The sequence below is a fragment of the Rhipicephalus microplus genome, chromosome 5 (assembly GCF_043290135.1).
Source record: "Rhipicephalus microplus isolate Deutch F79 chromosome 5, USDA_Rmic, whole genome shotgun sequence".
Taxonomy (NCBI): domain Eukaryota; kingdom Metazoa; phylum Arthropoda; class Arachnida; order Ixodida; family Ixodidae; genus Rhipicephalus; species Rhipicephalus microplus.
Genome location: NC_134704.1, coordinates 122473752 through 122487824, shown reverse-complemented (window position 1 = coordinate 122487824; position 14073 = coordinate 122473752). Strand labels below are relative to the sequence as shown.

The 14073-nt window shown below is 45.2% G+C and overlaps 1 protein-coding gene across 2 annotated transcripts in view; it reads left to right on the top strand.

Moving 5' to 3' along the window:
• LOC119173746 (cytochrome P450 3A14) overlaps window positions 1-14073 on the top strand; it is a 64229-nt gene that overhangs the window by 23751 nt on the left and 26405 nt on the right. For both annotated transcript variants that reach the window (XM_075895875.1, XM_075895874.1), the window contains exons 2-4: window positions 6362-6458; window positions 9662-9714; window positions 11964-12060. In XM_075895875.1, coding sequence (XP_075751990.1) covers window positions 6362-6458; window positions 9662-9714; window positions 11964-12060 — 247 coding nt within the window. The remainder of the gene's footprint in view (window positions 1-6361; window positions 6459-9661; window positions 9715-11963; window positions 12061-14073) is intronic.

Here is a 14073-nt window from a genome sequence, read left to right as displayed (position 1 = left end):
CTTCTTCGCCGGAACACGTCGGCTTCACACTCGCAGCGGTTGCCACGGGTCTTCGCTCGATAGCGGTAAACACACACACTCTTGCCTGTAGCTCGAGCCGTCCCTACGGACCACAAACTTCGCCGACTACACGGCGGACTCTCTACGCACTCTGGCGCTCACTTCCGTCTCCTCCTGTTCTGTCACTACGGGCAGAACCTTCGCCGACTACACGGCGGAATTCCTACGCGCTCTGGCGTTAACTTCCGTCACCTCCTGTTCTGTCGTCTCGGCCGCTCGATTAAATACCTTCCGCGCCACCTTCCAGAAATTTCTGGTCATTTCGTCGGCGCGATACGCGGCGAAAGCTGGGAAGAGGGCGAGACAGTTGGAATGCCCTCTCCGGCCGGTGAGTCAACTCGGTATGGCCCCGCCCCCTTCGTTCTGGAAAAATCGCGGGCTTGCTGGGCCGCCGAGGTGGGGTGAGGAGGATCGTCTGCGAAGCCGTGCTTCTGCGGGGAGAGCGCGCGCCCGGGAGCCCTGGATGTTTGCTTTCTTTTTTTTTCTTTTTACCTCGCGGCGTTTCTGCCGCCCGCTGTCGCAGGGATTTGGCGGCGCGCTCTTTTTTAGCGCTCGTTCTGTGACACATGCTTCCCGCTATAACGTATGCGTACTTTTCGCGGCTGTCGCCGGCGTTGCGAGCGTTCGCAAAGCCAATCGCATTTGCAAATGGCTACGTCAACACCGACGAGGCGCGAGCCAGGGAAGCCGAACGCAAGCGTCGGCAGAGAAAGACCAGTGACACCGCCGAGGTGTGAGTCAAGAACACTGATCGCGTTCGAGAACACAGACGGCGTGCGGATAACACCGACGAGACGCGAGCCAAGGAAGGCGAGCGCAAGCGTCTTCAACGCGTCCCGCTTCCCGTGTCTTTGCGTTTCGAACAAACGTGTACTCGAGTGAATGCTACACCGAGTTACGCTTCAAACTGTTCTTCCAGCCCCCGCGTTGACGCCCGTTTCAACCGAGTCAATGCTGTACGCACCGCTGCTACTTTGCATACCATCAGGGTTCTCTTCGGGGAGATGATTCATAGTTTTTTTAGGAGCTCGCTCCTTATGCTCGAGCCTTGTCCCATGCCTTGTCCATCCATCCGGCCGTAGTAGCCACGTTTCCTCTGAAGCAAATGACAGGGCCACAATCGAATGCCACTAGGCACAGCACACTGACCAGATGGAGCTTCGTTGCTCACAATGACCCTTCTCAAAGTCTTTGATATTCGCCGTTACGGGCACGCAGAAAATAGACGCGTGCTCGCATCCTTCATGTATCTTAGCCACAATCCACCGGCAGATGCAGTGCGCGAAACGCACGCGTCACGTTCCATTTTCATTGACGCCTTCTCAAGGTTGTTTTTTTATCCGCTAGGCTAAGTATTCTGGCGCTACAGTCGGACTGGAAAACTCGACTGAACGGTGCCTATGCGCGCGTCTATGTTCTTGCATGAGAAAGCACGCTGGGCAAGCAACGCTACGCGAGACGCAACCAACGCGACCGCCGTCCGTCGCCACGCACATAGTCGGCACCATTCCAAGCATAGTTCAGGCTCGAGGAATTTGCGATGTCCGTTCCAATCTGCCGATTTTCGTGGATTAGGGGGGGGGGGAGTTGCAAACGAACCTTTGCTATAATAATATAATTAGTAATAATATTAGTGTTATATTAAGAATAGAAATATTGACACTGATAATAAAACAGTAATATAATAATAACAATATTAATTGTAGGGGTTTAGCATCATAAAATCTTCGCTGCCCCTGATAGGGGACGTCTTTGTACCATGGTCGAGCGTATGTGCGGAGGAGTTACAGTTCAGTGATTTAAATTCTGGAGCAAGCTCCTTCATCATCATTCACTTCGTCGATATGGCCTCATTCTTTAATCTTTTGGTTCATCCACCATGGAAATTATGGTTAGTACTTGGATTTGCCTAGTCTCGGTCTTTGAGGGCTTCGAATGTACTTGTAAATTTGTTTGTGGTTGTGTTTTGGTTTTCTTTCGAATAAAAGAACAGATCATTGTGAGACTCGTGAGCCGATTTGGATCGGTGAGCTTAAAAAGGTCAAGGTGGTGAAGCGTAAATGTTGAACTTTCGAAGAACTTTGTCTTGCGGCAAAGCCAATTCAAGCCTCAGGAAGCCAAACAGAACCAGAAGAACGAAGATTGGGCCCATCCTTCCCATGCAGGCTGTGCGTTGCAACTTTCATGGACACTCGCGCCAGAGTTACTTCTAGTAAATATTGTAAGAAACACTGCAATCATAATGACAATGTACGCGGCCTTGTTGTGCGATGTCCTATAATGCCAACATAATGACGTCACCAGTTCTAGGGGTGAAGCCCCTTACGCCGTGGGTCGTATGTCCCGTGTCGTCGTAGTCGTAGTAGCCAGTTGCATTGCACTGCATGGCACTAAAAACGGTGTCACAGCATATCCATGGAGTGAATGATGATGAGTGGGGCAAAGTGTTCATCAGTCCGTCCGTGCTTTTGCGCGTCCATCTATGAGTCTGTCCAACCGTCCATCCGCTCGTGCGTACGTCCCTGCACTCGTGCGCCTGTCCAACCGTCCGTGCCTCCATCTATCCGAGCGTACGTCTCTGCGTTGATGCGTCCGTCCATTCGTGCGTCCCTCTGTCCGTCCGCGCATCCGTCCATGCGTCCGTCCATCCGCTTCACCCCACTTGTATTAATTCAACTCGTGGATATGATGTGGTTTTTTTTCTATCTGTGATGTCTTCCCGGAATGAGTAGCCTCTGACAGTTACCTTTCAGATTTTTTGAGGCACCTTTGAAGCTATGATTATTTCTTTGAGCTCATTTTTGGCGTGTAAGCTAGCCTCTATTTCATATGCGTCAGATGTATTTTTTCGCAAAATTTAATTAATTTTCTTTGGCGGTCAAAATGCATAGTGAGCATCGATGATGACATCTACAGGTGATCTAGTTCGCATTGGGTAAACCACTGGTCTGAAAGCAACATTTACGTACAGCTGCTTTAGCAGAAGAAAAATTGACAGCATATCCACAAAATGAATGAGGATGAGTGGGTTGAAGTGTCTGTCTGTCTGTCCATCCATCCGGTCGTCTGTCTGCCTGTATGCCTGTTTGTCTGCCCGTCCGTCCGCCCATCCGTCCATCTGTCCGTCTGTCTGTCTGTCTGTCTGTCTGTCTGTCTGTCTGTCTGTCTGTCTGTCTGTCCATCCGTCAATCAACTATTCGAAAAACAATAACGCCATATAATGATCATATATCCTAGGGCATTAGGGAGCCTACATGAACGGCCATTTTTAGGGTGGAGACATCTTAATAAGTGCCTTCAAGAAACTCAGCCAAAACCAGCGGGCAACGGGGCACGCTGTTGCCAGCTTCCACCAAATTCAGCATAGTTTTCTGTGCGCCGCCATTTTGGAGCCAGCCGCCGCTCCCTCTAGCTACGCGAAGTACGGCGCAACAAAAAGGAGCCGACCGAGTGACAGCGGCGGTTCTCAGGGTCGTGTAAGCGACCCAGTTCTCAAAGTGAGCGCACGAAGAAATTCGCAGCCCACACACAAACACTTGCGACATAATACTGAGGTTACGCTGACACGAACGCAAGCGTGGCAACAGCTCAGACTAGCGAGCGCGTCTCCGTACGAACGCGCGGACGCGTCCCGTTTGTGGGCTTCCTACTCGCAATGCGTGGACGCAGCAACGACAACTTCGGTTATCTACTCATTCGCGAACACCGCGAAACACATATACGTGTGCCGCAGGAAAAAACAGTGAACGAAATACGCAGTACTCACAGAGCAAATACGAGACGCACTGGTGGGCTCCCAGCCGTCTCGCTTCACTTGAGCCAGCCATAGTTGTCGTCGGCCAGGGCTCGCTGGGAAGCGGAACATTCGCACCCCCTTTCTGTTGTGGTTAGTGCAGAGCGGTACGCAGCATCCAGGCATTCTAAGGCTTTACCGGCAGCGTTTAACACGCTACCGCAACGTTCGACGCCGTATTATTGAGAACTAAACGCAACCGGGCGTAGACGCAGTGCGGGCACCAAGATGGGGCGACAGCGCGGCGTTGCTGTCTGGCAACATTGTGTTTTGGCTGGCGGCGGTGCGTTAGCGGCATGTAGTGGGTCAAAGGCTGACATCACCCTAAAAACGGCCGTTCATGTAGGCTCCCTATAGGGCATATACATACATTGCCATCTGGAGAGCAATTGTTAAATGTGGAAGTGGCTACATACTCCTACTCCTCCTTCTCCTCCTCCTCCTCCTACTACTAATGCTACTACTACTACTACTACTACTACTACTACTACTACAACACAGGAGGAAACGAGCCCCACCCCAACGAGCTTCGCCGCTAAAAACAAGATGCACAAAACTTTAGCGGCGAACCTCCTTAGGGTGTTGGTCGTTCCCTTCTCCGTACTAGTCGTAGTAGTATTATGTAGCCATCTCTAGTTTATTAGTTGCTCACTAAATTGCGTTGTGTGTATATGTCCTTCAAACTAGTATCATTAGATGGCGCTAGTGGTTTTAGCACGGTTAACAATTAAAGAAAATAGATGGCGCTGTTATATTAAGAAATTCACACTATACCCACGGAGTGAATGATGGTGAGTGGGGCGAAGCGCCCATCCGTACGATGCGGGCTCTAGTGTGATACGAACGGACAGACAAATGAATGGACAGACACACAGACAGACAGACAGACAGACAGACAGACAGACAGACAGACAGACAGACAGACAGGTGGACGGACGGACGAGTGGACGCTTCGCACCTCACTCCACAGATATGCCGTGAAATTTTTTGCGGGTCACCTCCCCGACGTCGCTTCTCTCCCTGCCTCCTTTTTAATCACTTTTCTTGAACGAATGAATGAATAAACTTTATTGTCTGGCAGTTTCCACCGGGCGAGGGGAGGGAAGAGGGGATTAACCCCTGTCCCTTGCCACTCTCCGTCAATTAGTGGTATTTTTTTACTCATACTATGAGAGTTATCAAGTGTTGCATAAGAGGAAGTCTTTATTACGCACACTCCTAAGTTAAGTGAGTTTACGAGCCTCTATTTGCAATAACAGGCTACGCAGAACGATTGCGCCTTGCGTGGTTGCATTCTCTTATTTATAACACGAAAGAAGGTATCCATAAAAAGAAAAAGGAAACATGTCTTTCGAGGTTGTTGTACGCTTATAAGTTGGCTGTTCGCCCCTGCGAAATCAGGTTGTACGGGAACAAAAAACAGGTTGACGTTTATTTTTAATGATGGTTGCTGTAGGGCTGATATTCTGAGTAAGTAAAATTCCGCAGCACCATCGAGCCTTGCCGTAAAATGAATTCGCTTTCTATCGTCGACCGCGTGATAAAAAACGTAGAAATATGTAGTACATCATTACACTTCAGCATAGTTTATAGTGCTACAATATAGTACAACATTCTGGTTAGCTTAACAAGTATAGAGCAACCACCCCGGAAGGGTAGGGATCCCGCGTTCGATCCCCGGACCAGGACGAATTTTCGGGAATTACGAAGCTCTCTTTCTGAGAATTCCGTACCATTTTTTTCGGCTGCATACAGTAAACGGATGTTTGTCCGATATACTTTCCTAAGACATATTGCGGGATTTCGTGGAACTGATTTGCAACAATGTGAAATGAGCTTATATACTTAAATTAGCTCGCAGAGGTGCTGAATGAACTTTCCAGTTTATTAAAGTGCTGCGTAACGTACAATTTGTTAACGTTGCTTTCTCGGCGAGTTTGTTCGTGGTAATAGAAAACCAGTGAAAAACCGCACGAAGACAGTGAAGGAGGACAACCACTCAGGCCAGCGCTTGTCCTGTGTGGTTGTCCTTCTCCGCTGTCCTCGCTTGTCGTTTTTCGCTGGTTTCTTCTTCCTATACAATTCATCTTTTTAGTTTCCAAATCCCTCGAGGCTCAATAACGATAGCCCGACGATTTTAGTGCAGTGGAAAATAGCTTGAATGTCCCCCCCCCCCAAACAAAAAATTAAACAAAGATGCCGATACATTATGTATGATGTCACCATTATGGCCATATGAATATTTAGTATGCCATGATGTGGAATCTTTACTGTTTTCTAACAATATAGATGCAACTAATGGTATACAAATTAACGAAGTTGTTATAATGCATTATGAATGATGTCCACCTTAGGCATAAGTTTGGTAAAAATAGCTAAAAATTATTACGGAATAAATACTTGACAACTAGTGGATTCTTTCTGAAGCAGTTAGGTATCTGTTGGTCTTTGATAACACAAAAAATGTCTTCAGACAACTTATTAGAAAGGCTTTTTTTTTCTCTCCAGGTCGCGGTGGTGGCACTTCTCGTACTTCAAGAGGATCGGCATTCCTGGACCGAAGCCCAATCTAATATGGGGCAACCTCGCGGAATACCACTCTATGGTGAGAGCGTGGTCAGAGTGGAAGGAGTGAAGAGCCCTTTACCACACATAAATAAAACGCCTTTAAATACGTCTAAAGCGCCATTAAATAGCTTTAGGCTCGTTCACTGCCCTTCTAAGTATGTAAATGTTGAGATTACGGGATGAGTTGAACAGTCGCTGCTCTTATAAGTCTGAAGTTAAGGTGGAGTTGTGGGTGCAAAGAGATAAGAAGTCCTTTATTAGGGGTTGCCGCTACAGGGGTCAATGTTTCACAAAGTGGTCTTGTCGAAAGGTGGTAAAAACGCGGGTGGTCTAAATCATCCATATACATCCTCCACGGCAGCGGTCTGAAACGCACAGCCCGGGGACGTTCACACGGAATGTCATTGACTTTTCTAAACAGTAATAACATTATTTTCTCGCCCTTTGCAATTAATAGCGCTTTGTTTGGGTAAGCTACAGAGATGGCACTGGTCTCAAGCAAATTTTTTTTTCTCGTGAGGCACCGTATGCTATAACACCTTTCTATAACCCTATATGCTATAACACCTATAACAACTGCTATGCACTAACAACTGCTATAACAACTGATATAACACCTATAACGCCCTAATCAGAAGCAAACTAGATTATGCATGTATCGTTTGGGATTCGTATACAAAAACTAATGTCAATAACCTCGAGAGAATGCAGCGAAAGGTAGTTACATTTATATTTAACAAATTCTTAAGACAGGATTCACCCATAAAACTTATGAATGCTAACCGCATTGAATCACTCGATATTAGAAGACAGAAGCACAGACTGGAATTTTGTCAAACTAGTTTACACGAACAATTCACCACTGGGCTCACCTCTATATATGTCGCCCCTAATAACCAAAGCCACTCGTCACCGTAGACAAGATGCATTAACACCCTACTTAGTGAGAACGAACACATTTAAGAATTCTTTTTTCCTCGCATAATAACTGAATAGAATTGCGTAATCGAACTGACACCAAAGTGCTGATTAATATTATTTGTTTGTACAGCGTTTCGCCAAACGTATTGACTCTATTTTTGTAGTAGTGTTTTTGTTTCCTTTATTCTTTTTGTTTTGAACGTGTTCACTGTTGTACAATCGTATTTGCCCTCCCTACTTGAACTACGTGTCTGAAGTACTTGATAAATAATGAACAAACGTGGTATTATGAGTGAAAGAAATGATGGGGCAAGAATTTTAATTCAATACAGTAAAAACATCTCAATGGAACGAAAACTTTATATTTCAGAATCGGCGTCTGGATTTTAGTCATAGTAGAAATCAATACCGGTATGTTTTTCGAAGGCTGACTTATAATAATGATTCATATAGGGGATACGGAAAAGGAATTCTTTCATATGGCGTAGTTAGGTTCCCCTTATTCATTTTCCCGGCCCTTGCGGGACTACAGTTTGTGACTGCGGCTTGCTAGATGACGTGATGTTGAATCTCCAGAGACTACTGCTATATGACATGCCTCTTCATCATATAGCGTTTTAGCTTGTAAAACTTTTTAAATTATTGCTATTGAAATTCTAGAAAAGCATCACTCAGGGTTTAGTGATGAATTATTAGGCTCTTAGAAAAATCCTCGAGTGAAATTTGAATACTAACTATCGTTTTATGCTTCCAAGAAATCGAAGTTTACAATAGTGTAGGCATATACAACAATGTGTTGTTGCTCGTACTTGTTTTTTTATTCGATTTCATCCAGCAGTAGGTGCACAAAATATGTGAACCGCACTAGCTTGGTGAGCGACCGTGTTGATAACTCGAAGCATGAAGTAATACCATAAATTTTGCGTGCATATTTACTTTTTTCAAGGCTTACAATCATAAACGAGCCCTGAATAGTTCAGCCTCACGGTGCAATTAACCGCACACTTGCAGTTTATATGTGCCTTAAGTTGAGCCTATCTGCCAGCAGGACAAATTTACGTGTTTGCTACAGTCTTATTTCGGTAAGGTATGTGTGAGTACTCATATAAAATTGCTTATCGTAGAGACTGAGGTGTTTAAAAGCCGAGTCCCATTAGCGAGCCGCCAGCATTATAGCCATATCAAATGCTCAAAGCGAATAAAAATCAGAATGGCACGATGATAAAAATGGGCTTGTGCGAATATTCGAAAATTTTGAATGACGAATCTAATACTGCATATTCAAAAAAAAAACGAATATTTTTCGAATAATAAGCCACGACAAAAAACCCTCGAATGAACGACATATTGGAGCAGCGAAGGGTAGTTTTTCTTACTTTCATCGCTGAATTACCCGCATGCATGGAGCTCATGGACAGTCGTCCGTAAGCTTACCACGGACGCTCCGCGGCGTGCCCTGAAACAGTTTGTTGACACTAGAGCTGCGTGAGTTCTGTTGTCGAGATGTTGCCCTTGCATGCCGACGGACTATCCAAGCATACTGAGGTACTATCTCGGCAACAGCGCCCAGCGCTTCGCCGCTGGTATCAGTCACTGTAGTTCAGGTCACGCTCCAGAGCTTTCATGTTAAAATTGCTTACTTAAGGGACTTTCGACGCAAAGTTGACCACAGTATAAAGGCGTTTTTGCTTAAAACTCCAGTGTCACCAACGCGACAATCCACCACATGACCTGACATGAGATCGCATCACACCAGTGTACTACTATAACAATCAAGACAATCTAATTCATAAAGCTTGCTTTGTATTATACCATCAGTTTTTTTTTATTTCAAAGTAGCTAGCGAGGCAACATTTGCAATGCTTTAGTCTCTGTTGTATTGCAGAGTGCAGTTACAGAATATTTCGAATGGTATAGTTAATGACGTATGCGGCCGAATAATTGTGGTATTTCATTTCGTTAAAATTAATCGTAATAATGTTATTTCGTTACAGCTTGTGAAGATTTGTTTCGAAGAAAATGTGAATATCTTGGGCCGTTTAAAAGAAAGGTTAATACGCCATTATCAGAATAAATTGCAAATGGTTTTCCTACTATTCGGAAGCTATTCGAACTGTATGCAATTTGTGCTGGTATAAGATTCGGTTGTAAAGTTCGTTATCGTACATCTTTAATAAAAATGTGGAATCATTACCCTACTACTTAGTACACTTCGTCGAGTTCTTGATTTTCTGCCTGAGTATACTCGTGATGTTCAGGCTTTTGTGAGATGATTCAGTTGAGAATAATAATTTATGTTTTCATTGCATTCTTTCACAGGACGTATATAAGATTATTGGGAAATGGATAAAAAAATACGGCGACACCTTTGGGTAAGCCAGATTCACTGATTTGAAGGGCGCTTAGAAGTTGAGTAAGTAAATGTGCATGAAGTGTTAATCTTCGCCCGCTGCTCAAGCATGGTGGCCTGGCAGTATCCGTTTATCTCCGCAAGCACGAAAGTAGAAAAGTAAACGTAGAAATATTACTTGTAAAGTGTTTTTACAGGATAGTTTGAGCGATTGTATACGTAATTGTTAGATTAGAACGTCCCCAAACCACCATTTAATTATACAAACGCCGTAGTGAAGGGCCCCGGAAAACTTGACAACCTGGTTTTCTTAAAAGGACACTAAAGTCAAAGAACAATTTACGTGAAAGTGAAAGCTTAACGTACGACCACCTCTAAAGAGACCATATTATCAACAGTAGCGCCCTATTTATCGACAAATTAAGGTAAATGCACAAGAACACATGCGCCACAGCAGGACATTCTCAAAATGATCCTAATGTTGCCAGATGGTCCGCCTAAAATCAGTCACTAGTATTAGAAGTGGCTGCACTAAATGAAGAACATTTCGTGCACCAAGAGACGCAATAAAATACTTCTTGTTTGTTTCTGTTTGAATAACAAAAAAAGAAAAAAACAACAACCACCGGATGTAATTATGGGGAATGGCGCAAGCGATTCCGCGAGTGAATGGCGCGAGTGAATGGCGTGAAGGGGAAATTGCGCGAGTGATTCAAAATCCAATTTTCGCATGGTTAAACTGAACAGGTCGTGTCATCTAGCGGCACCCAGTTGAAACAAACACGTCTGCCATCTCGGGGCCAATGGCAGCCGTTGTTTCTGCCGTGGCTCCCGCTGCTTTTGCTGCTCTTGCTCTGCTGCTCCTAGTGTCGCCGGCCGTGCCATAAATCCGGGCAACCTTGTACTCGGCGGCAGTGACGTGAGATGGTTCAGCGGGTAATTTGAAGTGCGCTAACTCGATGTGGACCCCTAAAACGTGATTTTATTTGAGAATAAGCACTTCTTTTGGAAAAAAAACAACACTACGAAGTTTCTGGACCGCTACTTCAACAACCAACGTCGACTTAACAGTTGCCTTTAGTGCCCTCTAACGCGAAACTAAATCTAAGCTCATGATCCTCAAGTATTTTGGCGAACATCGAAAGTGCGGTCACAGCAGCCGGGTTACGTCCCGTGACCTGCGGGTCAGCAGTCCGGCACCATAACCAGTTGTCCACCATGGAAAATACATTTTGAGTGAATAAAACATTTCGGGCCTATGCAGGCCAGTTTAATTAAGAGGAGCCCCGCATTACTTTTCCAAGTAACGATGAAATGGATTCATTATTGAACTTTATTGCCAAACAAATGAACTGCCGCAAAACCTTTTGTAGTTTTTAATCAACTGCGAGAAGAGCTTCATGGAGTGACCAGTCCCGGTCAACGTTTTCTTGCTCCGTTTGCAACCGTTAGCGAATCAAATGCTACTCTGGAGGGGGAGGGGGGCGTTGATAAGCGGGGCAAGAAGCTACGCCCGTTTTTCTGTGCACGTCATGACATTTGAGCACTTTTTTTTCTTCGATCACACTCCTTACTCTCTTAGTGTGATCGCAAGCGCGCGTACGGATTCACATGGCGGGTGGCATCTCGCGATGGCATAGACAACTATGCAGCTCACGATACTCAAACCATCCAATTGCCAATGACTTCGTGTTCACGGTGGTGTCATTTGAGTTTACGGCATCATCCGTCGACACAAGAGGGAATAAATTCCGGCTGGCTTTGAGAATTAATTGTGAATTGCAGGCTGCGTGCTGCGCTGTAATGTCCGGCTCATATTATTTCAGGAGCCTTGACTACCGATCGACAGTGTTTTATGGCAAGGTTACAAAAGAGTTTCAGGGCTCCTTTCACGAATGAGAGGCAAATGACATTCGAGGCGCTCGAAGGTGAAACGCAAGCAAACATGCATTTTTTTCAGTTTGTACCAAAAAAAGCAAAACTATATCGCTCTAGTATTGACATCCCGTTCCCCTTCAGCACATGCTACGAAGAGAACATGCTAAAGCGCGTCCTCTTATGAGACAACCATTCAGTTACCTCGACTTGCTTAGTCAATGAATTAATTGTAAGTTGTGTGAGTTGTCAATCAGCTGTAAGTTGGTATTAAATGCCCATCTTTCGATTCTGTGTAGTGCTCGCCTTACATTCCTAAGCTTGATTGACTCTTCTTTTACACCAGTACATCATTTGTGCCGTTCAGTATTATAAGAACTGCGTACCTAATCGCAGTTTTTACGACGGTGACGTGCCCTTCATCGTGACTCAGGACCTGGATCTGATTGAGGAGGTGTGCGTACGAAGCTTCTCGAATTTCACGGGGCGAGGAGTGAGTATTTAACACGTTTTTCTCTTGTAATAGCGTTGTTATATGCGATAATGAGTATAGAAAACGCAACTATGCATGAAACTGAATGCGAAAATCAAGGCCGCGGCACTTCATTTATTTATCGCTGACTAGTGTAGCACTTCAGCAGATCTCTTTTATTGTAATGTAATAATGATTGCACATAAAAAGCGCCGACGGGCTGTTGGTGTCTGCCGCAACTGTTCAGCCTCTTTTACCGGGATGATGACCGTTTACAAAAGGGGGCTGCTGACACAAAGAGATTATCCTGTGCGCTAGCATATAGCATGAATGAACACGCACACACACCCCCCCCCCCCCACACACACACATATATATATATATATATATATATATATATATATATATATATATATATATATATATATATATGTATATATATATATGTATATATATATATGTATATATATATATGTATATATATATATATATATATATATATATATATATATATATATATATATATATATATATATATATATATATATATATATATATATATATATATATATATATATAGTGGGAGTAATACTTCAATGGGCCAGTGAGCCTTCGTGAAGGTATGGGATGTGGCACAACGGGAGCGTTGTCAACAAGGATACATATATTTATTTCCCAACAGTTTCGGGAGAGGTCCTCCCGAAACTGTTGGGAAATAAATATATTTATCCTTGTTGACAACAATCCCGTTGTGCCATATATATATATATATATATAGTTACGTAAAAATGACACGAGGCGTGTCTATTTAAAATCTATATTCAAACTAATGCCTATGGCGTCGACTAAGATGGAGGACAGCACGCACAACCGACAGACCACTTCCTCGTTGTCGTCTTCTGACTGCTGATATGTCAGCTACGTAGCATTAACCCCCGGCGGTAAAAGCACCATCTCGGTGCACATTAACTACGTTCTTCAGTAGGCAGGTGGTAAGGTTTTAGCCTGCTGACGTGCACAACATCACTGGGTGTGGTTCCAGGCGGGCTCGTGGTCTCAGATGCAGGAATGATTTCATAGGTGACGTTGGTTACCTGGTGGATGATACGGTAAGGACCCATGTAGCGAGACAACAACTTCTCTGATAAGCCAACTCGATGAACTGGGCACCACAGCAGAACAAGAGAACCGAGTGAGAAGTGAACGTCAGCATGCCGGCTGTCGTAGATGGCTTTCTGAGTGGCTTGCGAAGCCGAAAGTCTAGAGCGGGCGATCTGTTTTGCGTGGTCGGCACGAGCAATAGCGTCACGTGCATATTCAGTTGACGGCGTTGTAGTGGTTAAAAGTAGGGTGTCGAGTGGTAACGTCGGATCACGGCCATAAAGCAAATAAAAGGGTGGATAACCAGTGGTGTCGTGGCGCGAAGAATTGTACGCGAAGGCCACGTGAGGTAGCGCCAGGTCCCAGTCATGGTGGTCGGAAGACACATACATCGCGAGCATGTCCGTGAGGGTCCGATTTAGCCATTCGGTAAGGCCATTTGTTTGGGGATGGTAGGAAGTGGTCAGCTTGTGGTGCGTCGAGGAAGAGCACAGAAGATCGTCGATTACACGGGACAAAAATGCGCGGCCGCGATCCGTGAGTAATTGTCGAGGAGCGCCATGGTGTAGGATGACGTCGTGGAGCAAAAAGTCCGCAACGTCAGTAGCGGTGCTGGTGGGGAGTGCTCGAGTGATGGCATACCTAGTCGCGTAGTCTATAGCAACGGCGACCCACTTGTTGCCCGATATCGACTCGGGAAAAGGACCGAGAAGATCTACACCAACACGGAAGAAAGGTTCGGTTGGGATGGAGATCGGTTGAAGAAGTCCAGCCGGGGGCGCAGTAGGTCGCTTCCTACGTTGTAATTTATCGCAGGACACGTAACGGCGAACGGACCGGGCGAGACCGCGCCAAAAGAAGTGGCGACGCACGCGGCCGTACTTCCGAGATACACCCAGATGACCAGCAGTTGGTTCATTGTGAAGCTCGTGC